Source organism: Thunnus thynnus, chromosome 2 (assembly GCF_963924715.1).
Source record: "Thunnus thynnus chromosome 2, fThuThy2.1, whole genome shotgun sequence".
NCBI lineage: Eukaryota > Metazoa > Chordata > Actinopteri > Scombriformes > Scombridae > Thunnus > Thunnus thynnus.
This window is the reverse complement of record NC_089518.1, coordinates 22073283-22095009: the sequence shown is the minus strand read 5'-3', so window position 1 is coordinate 22095009 and position 21727 is coordinate 22073283. Positions and strand designations below refer to the sequence as shown.

The window sequence follows — 21727 nt, the reverse complement described above, 5'->3', positions numbered from 1 at the left end:
TCAAATTCTGCATTCTGAAACAAGTCATTTTGTGGGGGTTGTGTGACACTCAAAACAATTTATCCACCGTTTTACAGCAGCAACTGAAAAGCCTAACCTTTATCTTAATGTTATCAAACTAAGAGAAATGTCCTCCTCTCGCCCTAGTAACGTCTTTGTACTTAGGAACTCACAGCCCGATGCCCCCCTTTACTCTCACTGCCAGAGGGGGGGGCCAAAAGTCCCGCACAGCAGCTTTAACTGTACACGTTATCATGAGGGCCTGGAAATTTTATGTGTGTAATTATAATGAAGGCCTGAAAAGTGTATGTGAACAATCATGCCTCTATCATGAAGTCATATTGTAATCTTACATTTGGTAGTATGTGATTAACAGAGCAATAAATAATATGTATAATTGTTTTGGGTTTTCAATATTATGGAATTGTATTATTTATCATCTTTAGGACAGATTTAGGGTCAATGATTTGTGTAAATCAAATATGTTGTTGGAATTTGCTTTAGCACCTTACTTTTACTACAAAGAGTGACTTACTGTAATTGTTAACTATGGCCACAGACCACATCAATAAAATATATGAAATGGCTTGGGTACTATAAAAAAAGGTTTCATTAGGGCAATCACCGGTAAACACTTGAAGGATCCTGAGGCAAATAAATAATATACATGTTTTTAATGTTCTGAAAAGGGGCTCGATTAGATTCTTAAATAATTTAAATGTCCTTTAATATGAGAGAAACCTGTAAAATATTAGATTAACAAACACACGATGCCACAACTTTACATTTCCTTCTCACTCCTGCGACAGACTGTTTTGAGTCAGTTTGAAGTCAGCTAAGAGGCTTGACCTCACACAGGGCTTAAATCTAATATAGAGAATGTTCACCAGCGTCACGAAAACATACCTTTCATTTTTGAAAGGGCCTAAGAGCTAGAGTATGTAAGCTCGCCGAACAACCAAGAGGACATGCTCTCATGCTCTCACACACACACACTCCAAGATATTTCTCAGTAGAGAGAATGAAGGGTGGCCATCAGCACGCAGCGACCTAGTTTGAATGCAGTGCTCCAGTTTTTACCCACTGTGCCTTTGAATGACACTGATTAGTGCCCTCAGGTCAAGGGAGGTTCAGGGCAAGAAAGTATTTTGATAACGCCAGCATGGTGGTACTTAAACTCACACAAAAATAGCCCATATGTGATGTGATATGTAAATATTTTAGAGTAAAACTTCTTGTACAACCTTTAAAAATTTCACAAATGTTATCAACATTTAGGCTTATAATTGACCCATAAGTGGTATATGATAAAAAAAAATATTAAGCATTAATTGGCACATTGTTATGGCAAAATTATCTGAAAATGACCTAGCTGTACTATGACTGTCTTGTGAGTAATAACAGAGGATGTTTCAGCTCTGACCGGTGAGCTGATGCAGTCAGCTGAAAATGATCCACTTAGTCTGGAGAATTTCCCACTGCAGTCATGTTAATCTTTTGCCACTGACTCTCACTCTAATCTGTAGCTAGGAAGAAAGCCAAATACCAATGTTTTGCACAAGTGTAAGGAAATGAATCTACTGCTGTATTAAGTAAAATTTTGAACTAGAATAAACTTATCCAGTAATCACCTACACCCAAATAGTATCCCTTGTAGCCTGGTTCTATTTTTTTTCTGATGTAAACAAACAAATTGAAACGGGTAGATGGCAGCGTGTAAAACAGAACTGAGATTTAGCTTACTTCTCAAATGACAGCATATGAATAATCAACTTCCATGTGCAGTGACTGAAGACATATATTTCTGCTCAAACGGGTTATGAACACAATGGAAACTCTCTATGAAGATTTCCCTGTACATCATAATCAAAGGCACTTGGAAACAAGTTCATGTAAAATAAAACACTATCAATCTGTAGACAGATGTAGCCGACTGTCTAGAGTATATCTTGCTGACTAAAGTAGTGTGAAACCACTAATGATTGAGACGTAAGCTGACTTTGCAGTAACAGCAGAAACTGTCCGTCCATTTCAGCCTCTCAAGTACTTGTTAACTGATGGTGGGGTGTCACTGGTTACACAAGTCGGTGCGTTTTCATTCCACATTGTCTTACAGCGGGCTAATATTAGCCGCTGGCATCAAGAATACTGAACCAAGTACGAATAGGTTTCCTTTGAATGTTTTTATAGTAAGTCCAGCTGTGACTGATGGTCTAAATCTGCAGCCTTTAGCTGTGGATGAATCCCTCTCAATCTCTGCTTCACACAAGGACATTTTTATGAGATCTGTGAGGCTGACACAATAACCTCACAACTTGGAAAAAGAAGGACAAACACCTTTACATCTTCAAAAGTTTGTATTCACTTAATTATCCCACACTCCTTCCCTCTTGCTTCTGTCATCTCAAGGCCAAGGAGAGCCGTGGTTCTTCCTTTATGAGGAAACATCTGCCAGGATGATTACGTAGGCCCCTGCTAGCACTGACCAAGGAAGGTGGAGAAACAGGACACTAACAAACACAGAATAAGAGCCAGAAGTATCCTGCGTCCTCTGAGTCTATGAATACAGATTAACCTGTTTTGAAGTTAACAAATCTCATTGTCTAAAAGCAGACAATTAACCTGGAGGCATTATATTTCCACACCGCCCTGTCCTACACAAACTCTGGTCTGCCAATTTTTCCCAGACATAACGGAGACCTGAACCAGTAAAATATAAGGTTAGGATAGTAATGTTTCCAATGAGGCCACAATGTAAAAATCCAGACTTTCCAGAAACCAATTGAGCCTCTTCAACAGGAACATTTAGGACATTTGTCTTTGCACAGAGTAAATCTACCTGCTGGTTTGTTCATGTCATGCATAATAGTTTCCACTCCAGTGGGGGTATGTATGACAAGAGATCAAATATTTATGTAAAGTGACCAATCTGTAAAATTGTCTGGCTTCCCCAGCATACCCAAGCCACTCAATCACAAATCTTGGATTTAAATTCCATATTGACAAGTATAATGTCAAGCAGAAATGTCAAAATAGTCATATGTCAATGTTTTAAGTAGTAATGACTTTGAAGCTCATGAGACTGCAACCCATCAACGTTCAGTCATGTCAATCTGCCCGCACACGCGGAACTGCTTTTTGTCTGACACAGGAAGGCTACTAAAAGCCTAGGTCACGCCTTTACACCGCTAAACTGACTTAATGCAGAGACTCCAGTATTGCACACTTGCTTCACAGACATATTGGACTGTGTGCCCGTGTAATTAACTAAGTTATATACTGGGTGGGGGGTCTGTCCAGCGAAATGGCCTCCTAACGTCACCCCACCTTCACCTCCATCAGTAGCTAACGGATTGAGAGCTGTCGATGAGGTGGCACATCTGGCAAGAGTAACGTTAGAGCCTGAAAAAAACCACGATGTCAGATAACTTACCTTAACGAGACAATTCTACCTCTCTAGTGACACAATATCCCCGTCTATGAAGAGTACATCCACATGTTCAAACACCAGAATAAACTCACTGATAGACCAGTGTCTTAAGCACAGTGGTTGAAGCAAATTCCACAAGTCCAAAAGTCTCCGCAATGTCACCGGAGCTCCAGCAGGGCACACTGCTGCTACAAGTTGAGAGTCAGCATAATAAAATGTTACAGATAAGCTAGATCACCTGTAAAAATACCCTCCCGTATAATATTTAATAAGACGTCCGTTGACTGTAATGTCACCTCTCCGGCTTAAATTAATCACAGCCCGCATATCACGATAAGAATAGACGTGATTAGTTGCTAAGTAACGTTAGCAGTGAGGCCCGAGCTTTATGGCGAGCCGGTGGTCAGGACCAAGAGGAGGCTAGCTAGCACAACTAACCTCAACTAACTAACGTCTAACGTCTACGTTACCTGAACAACTTTCACCTCTCCTTTCGTTCCCCTGGTTTATCGGGACTAAACAGGCAAGCGAGTTTAAAGGAAATACATGGCCTCGGCGTGAGCTAACACTTACCTGTTATATTCCTGGATAAGCCTACGTCTTCTGAGGAAAAGAATATATAGCTAGCGAGCTAAGTGAGAGAAACCACGACGACTGCTGCTCGGTTCAGCCGTAGGCAGGCTGTCTGTCCAACGGCCGACAGGAACGTCAACGGTCGGTGCCCGACCAAAGACGACGTGCTCAGTGAGATGCTTCACTCCCCCTGACTGCTGGGGGGAGCCAAACACTTCCAGACAATAAAAACTTTACTGTCTCAAGTAGGTAATCAAGTTGGCGTCACCCTGCGAGAAAACGAGAGTCACATGATCAGTGGTGGAAGAAGTATTTAGATGTTTCACTGAAGTACCAATACAATAATGTGAAAATACTCCATTACAAGTCAAAGTCCTGCATGAAAAATCAGACTTCAGTTAAAGTACATAAGTATAAGCAGGTTGATGTAGTTAAAGTATTAAAGTAAAAGTAGTGGTTTGGTCCATTTGACTGATATATTACTATATATGACAACATGTTGCTGTTGTTGCTGCTGGAGGTGGAGCTAGTTTCAACTACTTTATGTACAGTTAACTAGTTTAGTCCAATGGTTCCCAACCTAAGGGTCGGGCCCCTTCAAAGGGTCAGCAGATAAATCTGAGGGGTCGTGAGATGATTAATGGGAGAGGAAAGAAATAAAAACAAAGTTCTGATACACAAATCTGTTTTCAGTTTGTGGATTTTTTCTCTGAACTTAGATTTTTGGTGAAATATTGGATAATTTGAACATTTACTGAAATGAAACCATGTGAGAAGTTTACAGGGAAAAATCACTATTTGGTGGAGCTGTTAACAAGTCATAGACATCTGAAATGTGACCCCGACTACACACTGCTTTTTGTAAGACGCTACAAGCCAACAAGGTTGGAAACCACTGGTTTCATCTTTAACAATATGTTTTATTTTAAAAGCTTGTTATGTTATCCATTGTGTCAAATCTTCACCTGAAAAGATTTGACTAAAGCTCAAATAAATGTAGTGGAGTCGAAAGTACATTATTTACCTCTGAAATGTAGTGGAGTGGAAATATATAGGAGCATCAAATGGAAATATTCAAGTAATGCACAAGTACCTCAAAATTGTCCTAGTACAGTACTTGAGTAAATGTACTTACTCTTACTCGATTTCCACCACTGCACATGATGCAACCAGCACTAAAAACATGTGTGCATCTGTTCTGGTCTGAGGTTCTCAACTTTATTCTAATGTATTTTGTTTTTCTTTTAAAGATGTTTTTTAATTATCAAAAGGTAGATAAACAAATTGATTAAACAAACTGTATTTTCTTTTTTGCTAAGTTTTACATACATAAATGTAAATTCAGTAAGTCTAAGACCCTCCTGCTCTTTTTTAGAATTGAGCTGAAAAGATATTTTGACTCTATTAAGTTTTCCAAAAATGTTAAAGCTATGAAAAGTGTGCTTTTATTTACACTTCTGAAAGATGTGTGTTCATATATAAAAATCTTAAAAAGTATCTAATTTATGCTGCTCCCTTTGCTCTTTTGTCTTGTGTGTATTATTGATCTATTGATCTGTTATTCATGTCTGTGTCCTCTGGTTTTAAGTTGTGTGTTGTTTTGTAATATGTGATTTGCTTAATAAAGTTTGGAGAAAAAAGAAGTTAAATAATGATCATATTTTGCTGGCAATGTAAAGGTTTGTACTGTGTAGGAGTTCAAAAGTTGCAATATTAATTAACAGATAATTCGATTATGTTGAGTCACAAATATAATAACAGTGATGTTGTAAAAATCCAGAATATCACTTGACAACACTTTTCAATGTTGTGAAGGTATTTCCAGAGTCCTCAGAGACTTTTCTGTGTGGATGAAAATATGTTCCTTCCACTTCACAGTAAAAAAAGATTTTTTTTCAGTCTTCAAGTTGTGCTTCTGTTTCCTGATCTAAATAGTTCCTCAATTTGTACAAAGTGAAACTAAATTAAAAAGTTTTATCATACTTGTCTATATTGTTGTTACATTGTATTATTTTACTGTATATTGTCATACAAAATGACTTTGATATTTTTTGTGTCATACAAAACAAGAAAGTATATATGTGATTTCTGGCTGCTTGGACACAAAATATAGAAGTTTAGGAAACTGAAACCCAAGTCAATAGTCAGACTTCTGACTCAAATCTCATGATTCTGAGAATTCATTCAGAATGTAAAAGTGGAGTTCAAAATCCTAAACCGATGACTACGAGGTCAACTTCAATCCCAGAGGAATAAAAGCAGATGAGTTTGCAAAGGGTTAAAGAATTAATTCATTACAAAGTCATTCTCAGAAGTTCACATATATTCTTATGTGAACTACATAGCGACACATATGTGCTTGTGTACTCATGTAATTTGCATAAGTATGTATGAAGGCGTGTGTGTGTATGGAGTATGCATGTACAATTGTGAAAGTCATTTACAAGTATTAATGCAAGTATTCGGTTCATGCAAGTGTTGGTGTGTACTGTATAAACTACTAGTTGGGAATATGGACAGAGCAGTCATGAGAGACACGATAAACACGATTGATTGACATAATATTCACTATGTTGGGAAATTCTATTATCTTTGAAACAGAATATGATGTTTTTGCTCTAAATATTCTCAATTAAGTCAACCAATTTCATTTAATTTCATTCAATTTCGAAATCATGCACCCAAATTATGGTAATCCTATTAAAAAGTCCTTCTCACCAAGCAATTATGGTATTAAAAGCCTTGCCATGACCAGCAATGACTGATAGATACTCAATAGTTAGGCGCTCATATTGCTAACATATTGCTTCTTTAGAGTTTATTTGAACATTTTATAATGTTTTTTGTCAGCAGATCAGTCTGGAAGAAGAGAAAAACTTTATTTCAGCACTGATAAGAATGTGTTTGATCAATGGTGTAATTAAGAAGCTGGCTAGTGTCACAGGAACAAAATGCAAATTGTTGTAGGGCAGAGTTTCAATTATTTGCAACTTCATTTGCAATGTGCATCACAATCAGCAGGTGAGCTGATCAGAACAGAGCTGAACAGAACGTCAACTTGTTCACCAGCTCTGCTAGAGACGTCTAATCATCAACTGTATGCTGTTTTAGCTCACACCTGTGCTGTCAACACAGCAAAATGTCTCTGTAAGACAAACACTTAAAGAGATCTAGTCATAACTACTAAATAAAATAAAGCACTGAAGCAAATACAAGCATGTTTACTTAAGGATGTCGGAGCAATTCAAGTGGGACAAAAATAGAAAAAAAATCCATTTAAAACACCATGATATGAAAATGAACGCAGGTCAGGAAATGACCAATTAACAATTTTTACAATAAAAAGCATCACTGCTACAAAAATCTGAGACTAATGACTCAAACCCTACAAACCATTGCTGTTGCAGCTTCCCTCACTTCCCTTGCCTAGTTGTATGTTTACAGATCAAATGTATATACAGCATAGACATTCAACTCGGTACAAAATAATGGACTAAAAAAAAAAAAAAAACATGCTCGATAAGATGGTCATGAAAATGAAAATAGAAATTTTGGCTTAAAAAATGTCAATGTATCTTTGTGTTACAATTCACAAAAGTAAACTTATTTTTTCTTGGATAAATTTCGAGGTGAACACTTGAGTAAGTCTCTGATCTTAAGGTATGTCCCTGTGGCCTCAGCAACTTCAGTATATTCTGGTGTATCTTCAAAAGGAACAATGCCAGCTGCAAACTTGCTCCGATGAGGAACAGCTGTTATCTTATCGACATGCTTAGGAGAAGCACAATCTCCAGCCCCTCCAGCAGAGAAATCTGGCTCAGGGCTCTGTGGGTTGTCTTCCTGGCATTTGATTGGCTCAGGGCTCTGTGGGCTGTCATCCTGGGATTTGACTGGACCAGGACTCTGTGGGCTGTCATCCTGGGATTTGACTGGACCAGGACTCTGTGGGCTGTCATCCTGGGATTTGACTGGACCAGGACTCTGAGGGCTGTCTTCTTGGGCTTTGACTGGTTCAGGGCTCTGAGGGCTGTCCTCCTCAGCTTTGACAGGTCCAGGGCTTTGAGAACAAACCTCCTGAACTCCAGGTTCCCTCTGATTTTCACCGCTACTGCAGGTTTCCGCAGGTCTTGTCGTGTCCATCGCTTCTTCAACCTCTTCCGTTTCTGTGTCGACGTGCACAGGTGTGGAAACACTTGATGAACTGGGTACAGGTGTTCCCATCGCAGGTGTCTCACAGTCACTATTGGTAGCTGTGTCTGCATTTTCAAGAGCTGCCCAGATCAGCCTCTGCTGCTCCTCCAGTTCCTCTAGAGTCAGTTCATCCTCCGTTCCCTCCACAGTCTCATCAACCACTACCCAGTTCTGCCCTCGCAGAGCTGGAGAGCCATTGGTGGGCGTGGGAGGAGGAGTGCCTTTAGGGAGAGGTGGGGGAGTGGGAGTAGCGGGAGGAGTGCCATGGGGTAAAGGAGGAGGTGAACTGAAGCAAGGAGAGCCAGGGGGCAGCGGTGGTTGGAACTGGAAGTCACCTGTGCCTTGAATATGATAAGGTGTTCCTGGATCTGCGGCAAGAAACAAATAAATCACTTAAAGAAGTGACACAAACAAAGAGGCAGCTGGTTTGAGTATTACTGTGTATTATTCTACATTTCAACTATGAATAAAAACTTTTTTTTTTCTTTACAACAGGGAAACTTTGTGTTAATTTATGTATCAAGTCATATGTACAAAAAAATTGTAAATATTAAAATTAGGATCACTGTTGCTGCTTTTGACTGCTGTAGCAAAGCAAAGCATAAATTTTTGTTCTGGTAACTTGTGAAGGACGTTTAAGACACACAATGATGTGCCCTCTGGACAAAAGTGACTCTGATGAACAGTTACCTGATTCAATATCCATATCTGAGCTCCTGTCTGAGCTCCGATCAGGACTGGACCTCGTCTTCTTCCTTAGCTGTGGAGATGAGTCAGATTCATGCCGTCTCTTGTTGCTGGCAGCACCGGGCTGTTGACGAGGGAAGAATGACATGTGGAATGAGAATATTTAAAGGCTTCATATTGTGTAAACATTACACATACTCTCTTCATCATTACCAGTAAACTGATTAAGACTGGAAATATAAAAATCCAGAGGCTGGAATGACGAAGAGGACTGTGAAGTATGAGCCATGGTTTATTAATTTGTTTGCATGGTTTACCAATCTTTTCTCTCTCCAGAAATCACTGCCATGTTTACTACAGGGTTATAGTAGCTCTATAGCTATTATTGAAAACATATAATTCTTTATAAACCAGAGTTAGTACAGATAGGACAAATAGTACTCAAAGTATTGCAGAAAGAGGTTTGCATAAGTGTTGATTCATAATATCCAGAGAGTTTGGTTAAAGCTGCGCCAGGAAGAAGGTGCGGCACATCATTTAACATCATTACCGCAGCAAAGTTGTTGGACAGGTAGGCTGCGTAGTTCTGCTTCATGTGGTTGCTCTGCATTGGAATAGATCCAAACTGCATAAATTCCTGGATGTCAGAAAAAAAAAAAAAAAGGAAAACAGGGTGAGACATGCAACTGTTATATAGATGCCCTGCCACCAGAAAGGCAGCAAACTGATAGTATAATGATTCCTCATGACAGACACGATAGCTCAAAGTGATTCCAGATTATACTCATTTATCTTAATTGTGGGACAGAAATATTGAAAATTATATGTTTCAGCTTTTTATAGTATTTTTGTCCAAATACAAAATGCTGATGAAATCACATCATCCCGCAATACTGCATTCATTTACAGTTTTCTCTTCTCTGTTTTTTGAGAAAAAAAAATTGATAAAACAAAACATGAATATAAATAAATATAACTGAAGTAATGTGACTCAAATAACTACTGATAAATTCAAGAAGATTATGTTACAGGACTTACATCTTTCATTTTGTTTGGCACTGGTACATTGAAGCCTGGGAAATCTACCAGTTTGGAAACATCATAAGAGATGTTTTGCGTATTGGTATTTTCGCCTTCCTTTGACACTACAAAGGAGAAAAAAAATATGTCAGTCAAAAACATTTGTATGTTTTTTGTAGTAGTTTCCCCCAAGAAATTCAGTGCAAACAGATTCAATTTAATTTAAAACTTACCGTTTCCATCATACAGTGTTAAGCCAGAGTTTTCCATCTCTGCCTCTTTGAGCCAACCCGGCGGGTATCCGAGCTGCCTCATGCGATATATCAGAGGAGGGAGGGTGGTGCCGTCAATTCCCAGTGCTGACAACAGTTCCTCACTGTTTAAAAAAAACAACACAGTAGTAAACATTCATGGATAACGTTACAATAGATAATACATTTGATTAAATGATATTTGTGTCTGTTGTATACAAAATAACAATCCTGCCTCATGATTCCTGGCTTGTATTTGGAGAATCGCTCCTCCACTTCATCAGCATGGTATCGCTGGTTACTCTGCATGGCCTGGTTGCTGTTCTGATTAAACTCCTTTCTTCTCTCATTAATGGCAGCCATGTCTTTAGGCTAGGAAGGTAATGACGCATAAATGTAGTAAGTCAAGTTTGGATTTATATTTGACTTGGGTTCATGCTGATGTTTACTCATTCTTACCTTGGGGCAGTCTCTCAGTTGATGGCTGCCCGAGCCACAGTTGAAACACATGGATTTGGGTCTGCAATGAACAGATCAGTGATGGACTCATTATATAGTAATTTGCCACACAGCTACTAGACAAAGCAAGTCAGAAACAGAAGATGGAAACCAAATAAAGCTTCATTAATAATCCCGGTCGTACCTTTTGTCTTTCATTTCTATCTCCTGTCCATCTGTGCCGATGACTTGGTTGAAAACCTGGTGATAGCTTTGCAACAATTCAGGAAGTTATATCATGTTTGTGCACAATACAGCAGTAAAAGGATTATCTTGTCTACTTTAACACCATAATAGAAGTTGGCTATTTTAATGAGCACAGTTAAAATCAGAATATCTTTCCAACAGGAAATATGTCAATTTATCTATCATAAAGATACGCTGGAACTTCCCATCCATCTGTCAGCTGGGGGTTTTCATTCATTAGAGGTTGTCCAAGTTTATCAACACTGAAAGAAGTGAAATACAAGACACTGCCAACAACCTGGGACAGAAAAAACAAGAAAATAGTTTATGATATGTTAATACAGCATGAAGGCTATTACTCCCAATTCCTTTTCCATGCAGCCAGAAATTATGTAATATGAAAACCCCCCAAATTTAACAGTAAATACTCACTTTAAAGGCTTCCGTTGTTGTTCTTACACTACTGGAAGCCAACTTCTCCGGATCTTCATCCATAGCAAAAGCTGCATTCTTCGTAGAGAGTAGAACAAGTTATAAGCAAAGTTAATTGTACTGATATTCGTTACAATTAAATATGTTTTGGGACAAATACCTGAGGTTTCAGGTGGAAGGAGGGATTTTTCTTTTGATTGCTCGGTTTCTGGTGCTTCAAAATCACATTGCAGATGCAATCTTCAATTTCTTGACGACACTGCCTGTGAGAGGAGACATTTATTCTTGTTTTTACTGATTATCATGATTCAAAACATAGTGATTCAGTAATCATTTTGCATACACATTGAAGTCAGCTTTATCTGATTAGCCAGAATGTAAAACAAGAGTTGTCCAAATGTTTTGCCACATAGGTTGTTATGCAAAACAATATTCTCACTATTGCAATATCAGCTTGAGGCAGATATGACAACACTAAACACTCAAACCACAGGTGAGCACATGAGCAGTTTATCTGATGAGAAAAGATTGCTTACTTTGATATAAAGTTGTTGGCATAAAGGATTTGAAGAACTGGCCCGTCGATGTTGACATCTTCAACCGTGATGCCGCTATAAAGAGGAAACGGTCATCAGTCACCAGGTAATCAGTTCATAGCAACATGTAGTGCGCAATTAAAGAGTCCAATTACCTTGGTCGTGTCAGGATGTTTAGTTTTCTTCTCAAACCTTTATGTGGTCAATGAGTTAAGGAATTAGAGACTACAAAAATGACATTAGCAGACATTTACAGGGTGTACGTTTATGTGTTTTGGTTCATGGTAACAGCTAGCCCATGTTAGCTAAGGAGCTAACTGACGCAAGGATATTCTCTTCGGTTAGTCTCTGGATGTAGTCGTCACACTCCTCCAGCCGGCTCTGGAGCAGGCCCATCTCCTCCTGGTCTTCTTCATTCTCTGTGAAGCGAATATGCGTCGGTACCGGTGGTGCGGAGTCATCTAGCTGCTGAAAGAGCTCAGTATCCCCGAAATCTACTTCAGCCATTTTTACTTTGCGGACCAAGACGTTGGTTCAGAGGTCAAAGTAACCACTCTCCATGTTCATTGGTCCTCGTAATGTCACGTGTTGAGAGAAGACGTCATGGGTTTTTAGCCCACAGTTTTGTATTACAGGTTTCATAAATTTCACAAGCGCAGAAGGATCTCTTGGGCTGCTTTACAGACTACAGATTATTAAACAAACGAACACTGAACATTGAAAAAACAAATAGACCAAAGACGTGTTTTACTTAAAGTCCCCCTTACTCAAAATTTTGTTTTTCTAATTGTTCCTTCAGTTGAATGTTTGAGCTTCACTGTGCAGAATGATGTGTGTGCAGAGTTTGACACTAGAAGACTATTTTCACATTCATCTGCTGAAAGTGAAAAGTTTCTCTACCAATCCAATTTAATTGGATTGGTTTAAAAATAAAATCCAATTTTAAGGGGTGGGCATGCACGATTTGTTACACCAAGTAGCAAGTACAAGGAATTCAACGTGGTGCAGATGTTAACAGAAAGTTCAATACATATAAACATTAAACAATAAATAATATATGTAGTGGAATAAAAATCACAATATATCCCTCTGGAATGTAGTGGGAAAGTAGCAAAAATGTACAAAGTACCTCAAAAATGTACTCAACTACAGCACTTGACTCAAGTAAATATACTTCCATTACTGATAATATCCAATTGTTGGGAACACAAGATTAGTTTAGATTTTGACCAGTTACCACCAGACTCAGCAGTCAAAAAAGTTGGTGAATAATAATGCTCAGGTGCTCTTTTCTTTTTGTTTTGGGATTGAGATCTCCTCATTCGTGCCTTCTCATTCTTTGGTCTGTGAAACAGCGTTGAGGGATTAAAACGCCCAAGTATCACTGTTTCTATTTGAGTTATCGAGTTGTTTGTTGCTGCTCCCAGTGTTGGACTGGTGTTGGTCTTAACTTTCGTCTGCTGTATTTTCCATCGCGAAAGGACGGGACATTTGTTTCCAGCCAGCAATGTCCAGTGTCTCAACTATCCATTTAACCTTACCGCAGTGGGACGGAGGCTCACGGAAACTCCGCTATATTTACTTGGTAAATGTGACTTCATTCAGGCTCACAGCGTGTCCCAACAAGGTGAGTGTTAACTTTCACTGCGACCTCAAATATGTTGTTCTTTTAAAACTTAGACGAAGATGATAAATTTGTTTCTATAATTGCATTACTCATTACCCCTGACATAGCTAGTGTGCTATATCGGCCGTATATCATCATCATCATCATCATCATCATCACCATCACCATCACATGACCATAATGAGGAAGGACCAAATACCATCCATAATGTGTCACATAGTTTCCTTTTAATTGTATATCCAAAAATAATGTCAAACAGCATATAAAACATGTTGCCAATGATAACAGAAACATGTGGAAACAATTATTTGAGTTTTGTTAAGATTAAGGTTTTTACTTGCCTCTAGATTTCAGCTACTAAATTTTTGTCACACATATTAAAAACTGTACTTTTTGTATTGTGCGTTTATGCCATTTACACAAATTGAGCTTCTTTTTTCAATATAAAATCATTTCACAATTTATCTCCATATCTAAATGGAAGACTTCATGAGGAGGTGGCTTCATATATATCATATGTTTCTGTTTCAGGGTCCAGAGGCTCCTCTCTACTTAGGAGCTGATATCTTCTCTAACACCGACATCCGTACAGAGAACCATCCCAGATACCATGCCAAGTTTGCCAAGAAGGGACTGGCCACAAAAATACATTTTTCCTCAGGTGAGAGAAAGCAGAACCAGAGACAGAGGACAGAAGTCTGACTTTACATAGCTTACATCAATGCACACGAACACCCAGGCACCCACACTAAACAATGTGGTCTTCCCCTCTGGTTTGTTGCAGCATTCAGGTTCCACGGGCTGAAGGTACCGACTGCAAGTAACAGCCTCTGGTTCTACAGCGTTCAAGGACTTTTTCGAGTTGCCTTTGAAATGTACAATAAGCAGGAGCAGCTTGCTGTGCTGGAGAACTTCCAGGTACAGTACAATTCACACCAGGAACGTCTCTACATGATGTAATTGCTTTACTTATATATATATATATACCCTAATATAACTTTTCTCTCCTCTGTAGGATGTTTGGAAATCGCAGATTAATTACAACCCTCTGAAAATGAGCTACAGCCTCAGTGTGCAGCTGGATGTTGACATATCCAGCAGCCTGTGCGACACCGAACCGAGGATTGAAACGTCTGGCCAACCTCAGCATTGCAAGTTTGGCCAGGAATTGGTGGGAATATGTCGCAGTGACACAGGTGACACATCAGCAGATCACGATTACTGCAGTTTTCCAAAGCAGAGCTTGCAAACTGAGCAAAGCCAACTGGTTTTACCCACAGTGAGACAAAAACTGCATAGCTTGGGTGACAAACTTTCCTCTGAGACTCAAAGCTTCACAGAGCAGCAGCTGGAGACTACCTTGCTCCTTCTGGAGAACATTGAACGATACATTCATGGGAATTTAGAAGAAAAGGATGTGACAGAAGCCGTGTTGGCGCTCTTAAAGACCAAAGACTGGGGTTCTGTGTATTCAAGTTCCCTGCTTAACTGTATTGGACGTTGGCTTGGCCAGCAGTTTCACACAGCCAACAGCAGCATCAGCCAGAAAGTGGAGGGCTTTAAAGTTCAGCATATTGAGCGAATCAGTGACTTGCCACCTGCTGAGGAACTAGCCACAGAGCTATTCCCAGAAGCCATGCGAACACTGCTGCTTCACTGGATGGGTTTAAGCGAGGAGTCTACCCTTGAGAAAAGACGCAGCGAATACCCAATACTGCTCCTTATCCTTGAGTTTGCCAACCACAACCTCATCACCGGTGTGGCTCATGTGCTTTATTCCAGTCTTATATGTAAATAAGAGTGGCTGCAATTTTACCAAACTTCCAGTATTCTAATAAATGTATATTTTAGTATTTGTACTTCTTTTAGACATTGTATTTTCTGCTGTACACAGTACTATTAACAGGTTTGGCGATAACTATAGCTGGATGACAACTGAATCTAATTGTGACAACATGATCGTTTGGTGTTACTGTTTTATAAATTTGTTATTTAGTGATTCCAAGCAGTTTTGATTCCATATGATTTTGCCCTCATTTATTATATTGTGCTTTGAAAAATATCTTATTATTTTTAGTCCAGCTCTAACATCAAATTTGTTAGCCAAATGTAAAAAAAAAAACCCCACACATATATTACATAAAATACAAATTGAGGTGATATAGGAAAAACCTCATTCAACACAAACTAATTTATTTCAAGAACATTTGAAATATGTGATTACTCCTTTCAAGTCCGTCTTTATCCATGGCAGTCCTGAAGACAATATGTATTACAACCCACTGGTTTGTTTTTCCCAGTCTGGAGAAATGAAAATGAGGGATTGTGATAATGCTACATTGACTTCAGGTTCCTTTTTGCTAAATGGATGTAAACAGTGTTCACTTGAACCACATATTCACTTTATGTTCAAACAATCACATATATATTTATGAGTTTTAAAAAAAAGCTACCACATTACTCAAACAAATATCTAATAATTTCAACCAGCATCAGCTGGTCAAACTGATGCATCCTTTTCCAAAGATGTACAGATTAATAAACACTGAGACAAACTCAGCGCCTTGCTATTTACATTATAATGTACCAATATGCGAGATGTTTGTCTATAAATAAATTACAGATTCAGAGCAACATCCATGCAAGCTTAAGGGCTAGCAATGAGCTGGTAGTCCTATATGATCAGGTAAGTGGCAAAGACCGCCGTGGTTTGGCACTAGATCGAATCCATCCCGCGCGAAAATGAGGAGGAGAAGCCAAGGCCCATTCCCCTCTGGGTGTGTGTCTGAGATCGAGCCATCTCATACTGAACGTCGAGGTTCCTGAACATCTCCTCCTGCTTCTGAAGAGTCTTCAAGCCGTCGTCGTTAAGTGGTTTTGAAGCTTCCCCATCCTCATCTCCCTGAAAGGACAGGAAAAGTTACAGGTTGGAAAGCTCAAACCATTCAACAGAAAATGTAACGGAAATTATCAAATATATTTTGGTTAAGTAACAAAATATATGTACATACTTTAATGCCCATTAGTTTGCGAAATTTAACATTTTGGTCCTTGTTTCCAAAGTTTAGCTTCTCCCACAACTCAGCTGTCTGGGACTTGTCCTTAAAAATTAAAAACAGAATGATAAATATTTAATAATGGAACATTTACACCAACTGTATAAGGAAAAGTTGAGCATGCTGTGGATAGATAAAACATATCAGCAGACTCAAATCTTACCCCTTCCTTCTTTCCCTGCCATAGCATTTTCCTCTTTTTCTCCTGCTCTGCAAACTTGGAGGGGTTTACAGCGGATGGGTTATAGTAACTGGGCACGGCGATGCCAGTCTCCGCCAAAGTTTTTGCTTGAAGGGCTGCCATCTGTGCTGCCATGGCGATCTGAGGCGTGACCTGCGTCCCAGAGGCCAGGAGGGCCGCCACATTGAGGGCAGGGTTCGTGGCAGCGGCGGCAGCAGCTGCAGCTGCTGCAATAGGTGCAGTCACTGGAAGCAAAATACACAGATCAGCACAAGTTTGTAACAATCTTGACTAAAATTATGAAGATTTTAGAACACATTGGCACAACAATCACTTCTCACCTGCAGCAATCTCCTGCTGTTGCTGCTGCTGTTTCTCTATCATCTCTTTTTCCTTCTGTTCCTGTAGTTTCTTTGCTCTCTCCAGCCTGGACACAAGAAGACTGAACAAACTCAGTTGGTTTAAAAAGCACAGACCTCTCACTGCTTTGTACTTAAAAGAGACAATATGTGAGGACGTAAAACAAACCTGTAAGAATAAAATGTTGAACATAGCTTAACATCTATACATTTACTCAGTATTGATTGAGGATTTTTACCTTCGTTCAATAGGGGACAGTAGAAATTTGAAAGGAAATGAGGTCCGACATGCAACAAAGAAACTGGGGATGTTGCTATAACATAGTCAGCATCTTAGACCCTCTAGTTCACCAGTACACATCACCAATCATATTTTTCCTTGTTTTACTAACTTGACAATGTCTATTATATAAAAAAAAGAAAAAGAAAAAAACCCTTTGTAGTTTCAATCACGTTGATGTAATAAGAACCACTAACATTGACCAGAATCGTCCAGAACAGACTGACCAACCGCCATGCCTTGAAACCTGTTGCCTTACCTCCTGGCCAGAGCCTCTTGGGCATCCATAGCTGTGTTTCGGCCCCGGAACGCAGGTGGATTAACAGACCTGCTTTGACTCTTTCTGCGCACTTTCTCACTCCTTTTCTTTCGCTCCCTGATGAAACAACCAAAAGAATTAATTGGACACACTGAGATTAGTAAACATGAGGGACTAGAATTCAAACACACTAAGTCTGATATTTGAATCAAACCTACCTGCTCTTGCTGCGACTTCTGCTGTGATGTCGGTGTTTGGACCTTGAACCTGAGCGAGACCTGGCCTTCTTCTTCCTTTCCCGGCTGTGTGATCGTGATCGTCGTTTGTCCCTACTCCTGCTGCGATGCCGCCTGAAAGTAACAGGATCCATCAACATGAACAAACGAAGCTGTTTTAGTGTTGCTGTAATTTTACCTTGAAAATCAATGTTTATTTGTGGGGCTTCACTTATCTAAACAAAATAATCCACAAATTATACCAGACCCCCAGTAACAATCACTTTTCTTTTTTGTCATTAAACAAGTTATCAGACCTACTAAACCTATTTCCTTGTACAACAGACTTTATCAACCAGACTAACCTCTCTCGCGAGTGTGACCTGGACAAGCTTCGACCCCTGGAGGGCTTCCTGTCTTTACGTCTGGATCGCTCCTCTCCATTCTCTGCCGAAAGTCTCTCTTGCTCTTGCTGCTCGTCTGTTTTTTTGTGAGATTTTGATGGCTTCTCAGAGTCCCTCTTTCGTGCCTGTTTTAAGAAGAAGTTGTCTCTTTCAGGAAAATAGTGCAACAAAAAGAGTTAGTACCATGGCTTATAGAAGAGGGTATGTAATAAATTTGACAAGTTGAAAAAAAAAAAGCCCTTGTCATTTCAAATCCATTTCTGTAACATTTACAAAATGTCATCCTCAGAAACGATTGCAAGTGTGGGCATTTGTGTAATATGGACTACTTTGACTGCACTCATGTCAATATAATTATAGCAATTAATCAAACCAGCCTGTTTAGAACTTCTCACATCTTTTAGCAGTGTGCATGCAAACCTTAAGATCTGATTTTCAGGGAGGGAAAAAAATTAAATGTGGTTTATCAATACATCATTATTCAACAACAACAATGTCACCTAAATACTTTGCTCTCAACCGCACTGAAAGGTGGAAGTAGGGATGGGCATCCAACTTACTTTTTACAGCTTTAAGTCATCGAAATCACATGACACAAAATGACAAATTTATCATGGAAAACATGGAATAACTTCCTAAATTAGAAATGATGCATGTATATATATATAAATACACACATATACATTTTTTTTGCAAGATTCAACTTGCTTATGCAACCTCTTATGTCGAATTGTTAAGACTTGCGCCATGCTTATCTCATGTGAGCATAGTTTAGAATGGCTTTTCATTAAAGTTAACATTACTTTAAGAAGAAGACAGCAGTTGTTACTCTTTATACAGATAAATTAGTCTGACAGGCAAAACTGCATAATTACAAAGGGCATAAGAAAACACCATGAGATTCTGTTTGGATTAATTGAAAGATTAATTAGATTAATTATGCCCATCCCTAGCTGCAAGAGTTAATTCCATCTTTTCTACTAATAGTGTGAGACAAATAGGAGTTTGAATGGCAGATAGTTACCTGTCCCAGTAGTAGACATATTATTTTGCTATGTCAGCAGGGTCTTCTGTTCAGTCTCTTCGTGCATTAGCACGCTGAGTATGATTTATTGTAGAAATGTTATCATGTGATCTATACACAGGATTTAACAAAAAAATAAAAGAAAAAAAATCTACTCTTCACCATATAATATGGTTGCAAATCATGACAGATATCCAAGGATGAAAGCTTCCTTTGAGACATGTCAACATGGGGTGAGGAGGGACAAAAAAGGTCCCTTTCCATGTGAGTAAGCCCATGTCCATTTATTTCTTTTGTTCTTAATTTCATGTAACATATTTAACCTGATTAAAAACATACTCACCGCAACCTAAAGCTAACAAAGAGTATAACTTAAGACCTTCAAAATCACATTACATGTGTTTCTAATCATAGCAATGAATTTATCATTTACCTCTTTGCTCCTGCTGCGACTCCGTCTGTATTTTCTGTCACCTGGAAACAGTAGAAAGTAAAATGCTGTGAATATATGTATCAAAATTACCTTCACAGCAAACTTGTAAGAAAAAAATTATGCTGGGAGTAGCGCATTTTGGCAAACATGCAGTAAATCTCCTTTATTTAGTAATTTATGCAATTACTGGACCAGATTCTGTTGAGAGATCGACTCTTTCCTGTGGGCACATTAAATCTGCACTGTTTACAGGAACATGAGTACAGACTGTGCCCAGTAATTATTGTTTTATGTTATCATGCCATCACATGTTTATGTAACTGCATTTCATGAGTGTTTATACTGAGAACAAATTTCATACCATGGCCCCATATTTACTGACATTTTCAGCAATGTGTGAGTACTGTTACTGAATACTAACGTTTTCTGTCCCTGGAGCGCGACCTTGACCGTGAATGGTGATGTTTGGAGCTTCTGGGAGATCTGGATGATTCCATGCTGTGTTTTTTTCTGTGATGAACTGGAGAGGCTGTTCTGGTCAAGTCGGCAGAGTCATCACTTGCCTGAAAAAGAAAAAAAAGAAAGAAAAAGGATCAGTGTGGGTTCAGTATGCTCACATAGATGTATCTGCTCTCAAAGGCAGTGTGAACTATTTCTGGACATTAGAGCATAGTTCATGAGTATACCGAAATAGAACTGAGATGCATGTTTTGTTGTACTATTTGATGCTGACAGTTCATGATTACAGCTTCCAATACACATTCAACATACATGTCCTTTCTATATAGTATTTGTTAGTACTAAAACCTCCTTTTGCACATAGTTGTAGACCACTTGTCAGCACAGTAAATTTACTTTAACAGTTAATTTAACTTGAAAAATTTTAGTAAGGATGGACTGTAGTACAACGCATCCTCGTAGACACATTGTTTTTCATTTTTGTTTTCCCTTAAAAAGTAAATATCACGGTCTTGTCACTACATTTGACATTGTGTTTTTATCTTTGATATCCTTTGAACATCCTTGAATCCATGTTTAATCAACAACATTGAGTCAGGTGGAAAGACTAACGTTAATTGCACACTGCATATAATGTTTACACTATGTACATTTGCACATTCCTGGTAAGTAATTTGTTCATTTCACTCTCTTCAATTGAAAACTTAAATCCGTAGCAGCTCTTCTCACTTAGAGTATATTTTACATATTTTTTTATTATAAACTTCCTTCTCTTTTTATATTATTTAGGTTTAGTTAATTTGGTGTATATATTTTTACTGTTATACACTACAACATCGAGGCAAATTCCTTGTATAAGCAATAAACTTGGCAATAAACCTGTTTCTGATTCTTTGTCCACAATGAAAAACTAACTCACAGGTCATCACAAAGTGTTATCTTATGCAGATGTTTGTATGTGACCATGTCTCTAATTCAAAATATACAGTCCCGTGGATTTTAATGAGTGTCATGATCATGTTTTTGTCGACAAAAATGTTGACCCAGATAATTGAGGAAACGCCAGACAAACAAAATAAAAAGACAATTAGTCAACATGCTATCTAAATTCGCTAAATCCGACTACGTTCGTCATTCATACTTCAATCAGAGCATTTTTAGGTCTGAGCTATGTGCTATGCAGCTAATCCTACTAGCATTAACGCTAACCGCCATCTTTAAGAAAACTAATCTCTAAATATAATCGTTATCTTATAATGACGTTGTTCAGATGATGCTACATCCATGTATATCTTGAATGTGGCTGTGTAATGGTACTTACCGACATAATTCTGAAGCACACTGTAAATGTAACACGACTGTTTGGCAGGCTGTGCAAATGTTCACGGAGAGGTAGCTAGCTGCTAACCAGCCGTTGTCTAGCTCAGCAGCTACTTTGAGCCGAGTTGCCAGGTTTCACCTCTGACATCCCCCAGACTCAGGCAACAAATATGCGCTGAACCCAGATTAAAAGTGCCTCACAAGCAGCACACATAGGCTATCTGTCAAAATAATTATGAGATATTCAATTTTACGACTGGAGTGATGGTGAAGTTTGCTTGAATGCTAAAAAAAAAAAAAGCTTGA

The 21727-nt window shown here is 38.7% G+C and overlaps 4 protein-coding genes across 8 annotated transcripts in view; 1 reads left to right on the top strand and 3 right to left on the bottom strand.

Annotated features, from left to right (window-relative positions):
• Nucleotides 1–4270, bottom strand: part of clip1a (CAP-GLY domain containing linker protein 1a) — a 29299-nt gene extending 25029 nt beyond the window's left edge. For 3 of the 4 annotated variants that reach the window (XM_067611025.1, XM_067611041.1, XM_067611033.1), the window contains exon 1: nt 4004–4270. The gene's annotated coding sequence lies outside the window, so the exon portion shown is untranslated. The remainder of the gene's footprint in view (nt 1–4003) is intronic. The other variant, XM_067611048.1, reaches the window with a different exon arrangement.
• Nucleotides 4271–7208: 2938 nt separating this feature from the next.
• On the bottom strand, nt 7209–12349 carry zcchc8 (zinc finger, CCHC domain containing 8). The gene is made up of 14 exons (XM_067611012.1): nt 12137–12349; nt 11960–12002; nt 11805–11879; nt 11429–11531; nt 11269–11346; nt 11031–11134; nt 10796–10861; nt 10612–10672; nt 10388–10524; nt 10135–10277; nt 9920–10026; nt 9432–9518; nt 8885–9005; nt 7209–8562 (listed from the first exon to the last, which is right to left on the bottom strand). The coding sequence occupies exons 1-14, from the start codon at nt 12309–12311 to the stop codon at nt 7607–7609; spliced, it is 2256 nt and encodes a 751-aa protein (XP_067467113.1). The 5' UTR covers nt 12312–12349; the 3' UTR covers nt 7209–7606.
• An 810-nt stretch (nt 12350–13159) lies between these two features.
• si:ch211-110p13.9 (uncharacterized protein LOC562347 homolog) lies at nt 13160–15284 on the top strand. The gene is made up of 4 exons (XM_067611004.1): nt 13160–13431; nt 13963–14092; nt 14216–14349; nt 14447–15284. Exons 1-4 carry the CDS (start codon nt 13312–13314, stop codon nt 15227–15229), a joined length of 1167 nt encoding a protein of 388 aa, XP_067467105.1. The 5' UTR covers nt 13160–13311; the 3' UTR covers nt 15230–15284.
• A 323-nt stretch (nt 15285–15607) lies between these two features.
• rsrc2 (arginine/serine-rich coiled-coil 2) lies at nt 15608–21688 on the bottom strand. 2 transcript variants are annotated; one of them, XM_067610982.1, is made up of 10 exons: nt 21423–21688; nt 20064–20205; nt 19643–19683; nt 18147–18310; nt 17785–17916; nt 17567–17683; nt 17010–17110; nt 16651–16913; nt 16443–16532; nt 15608–16333 (listed from the first exon to the last, which is right to left on the bottom strand). In XM_067610982.1, exons 1-10 carry the CDS (start codon nt 21426–21428, stop codon nt 16148–16150), a joined length of 1242 nt encoding a protein of 413 aa, XP_067467083.1. In that variant the 5' UTR covers nt 21429–21688; the 3' UTR covers nt 15608–16147. The 2 variants fall into 2 exon arrangements, with proteins under 2 accessions (XP_067467083.1, XP_067467092.1); XM_067610991.1 differs by having other exon boundaries at nt 17010–17095; nt 21423–21682.
• Nucleotides 21689–21727: the final 39 nt, after the last annotated feature.

Bases quoted from the DNA above. Each gene is read 5' to 3' on its own strand.
- rsrc2 (XM_067610982.1), bottom strand. The intron at 19,684-20,063 runs GTTAGTATTCAG...TACTGTTTCCAG, and splicing joins GCGCTCCAGGGACAGAAAAC to GTGACAGAAAATACAGACGG. The intron at 17,684-17,784 runs GTAGGTTTGATT...TTGTTTCATCAG, and splicing joins AGAAGTCGCAGCAAGAGCAG to GGAGCGAAAGAAAAGGAGTG.
- si:ch211-110p13.9 (XM_067611004.1), top strand. From the start codon at position 13,312: ATGTCCAGTGTCTCAACTATCCATTTAACCTTACCGCAGTGGGACGGA. The intron at 13,432-13,962 runs GTGAGTGTTAAC...TTTCTGTTTCAG, and splicing joins TCACAGCGTGTCCCAACAAG to GGTCCAGAGGCTCCTCTCTA. The intron at 14,350-14,446 runs GTACAGTACAAT...TCTCCTCTGTAG, and splicing joins CTGTGCTGGAGAACTTCCAG to GATGTTTGGAAATCGCAGAT.
- zcchc8 (XM_067611012.1), bottom strand. From the start codon at position 12,311: ATGGCTGAAGTAGATTTCGGGGATACTGAGCTCTTTCAGCAGCTAGAT. The intron at 11,532-11,804 runs GTAAGCAATCTT...CTCCTCTCACAG, and splicing joins GCCAACAACTTTATATCAAA to GCAGTGTCGTCAAGAAATTG. The intron at 9,519-9,919 runs GTAAGTCCTGTA...TCTGACATCCAG, and splicing joins TGCCAAACAAAATGAAAGAT to GAATTTATGCAGTTTGGATC.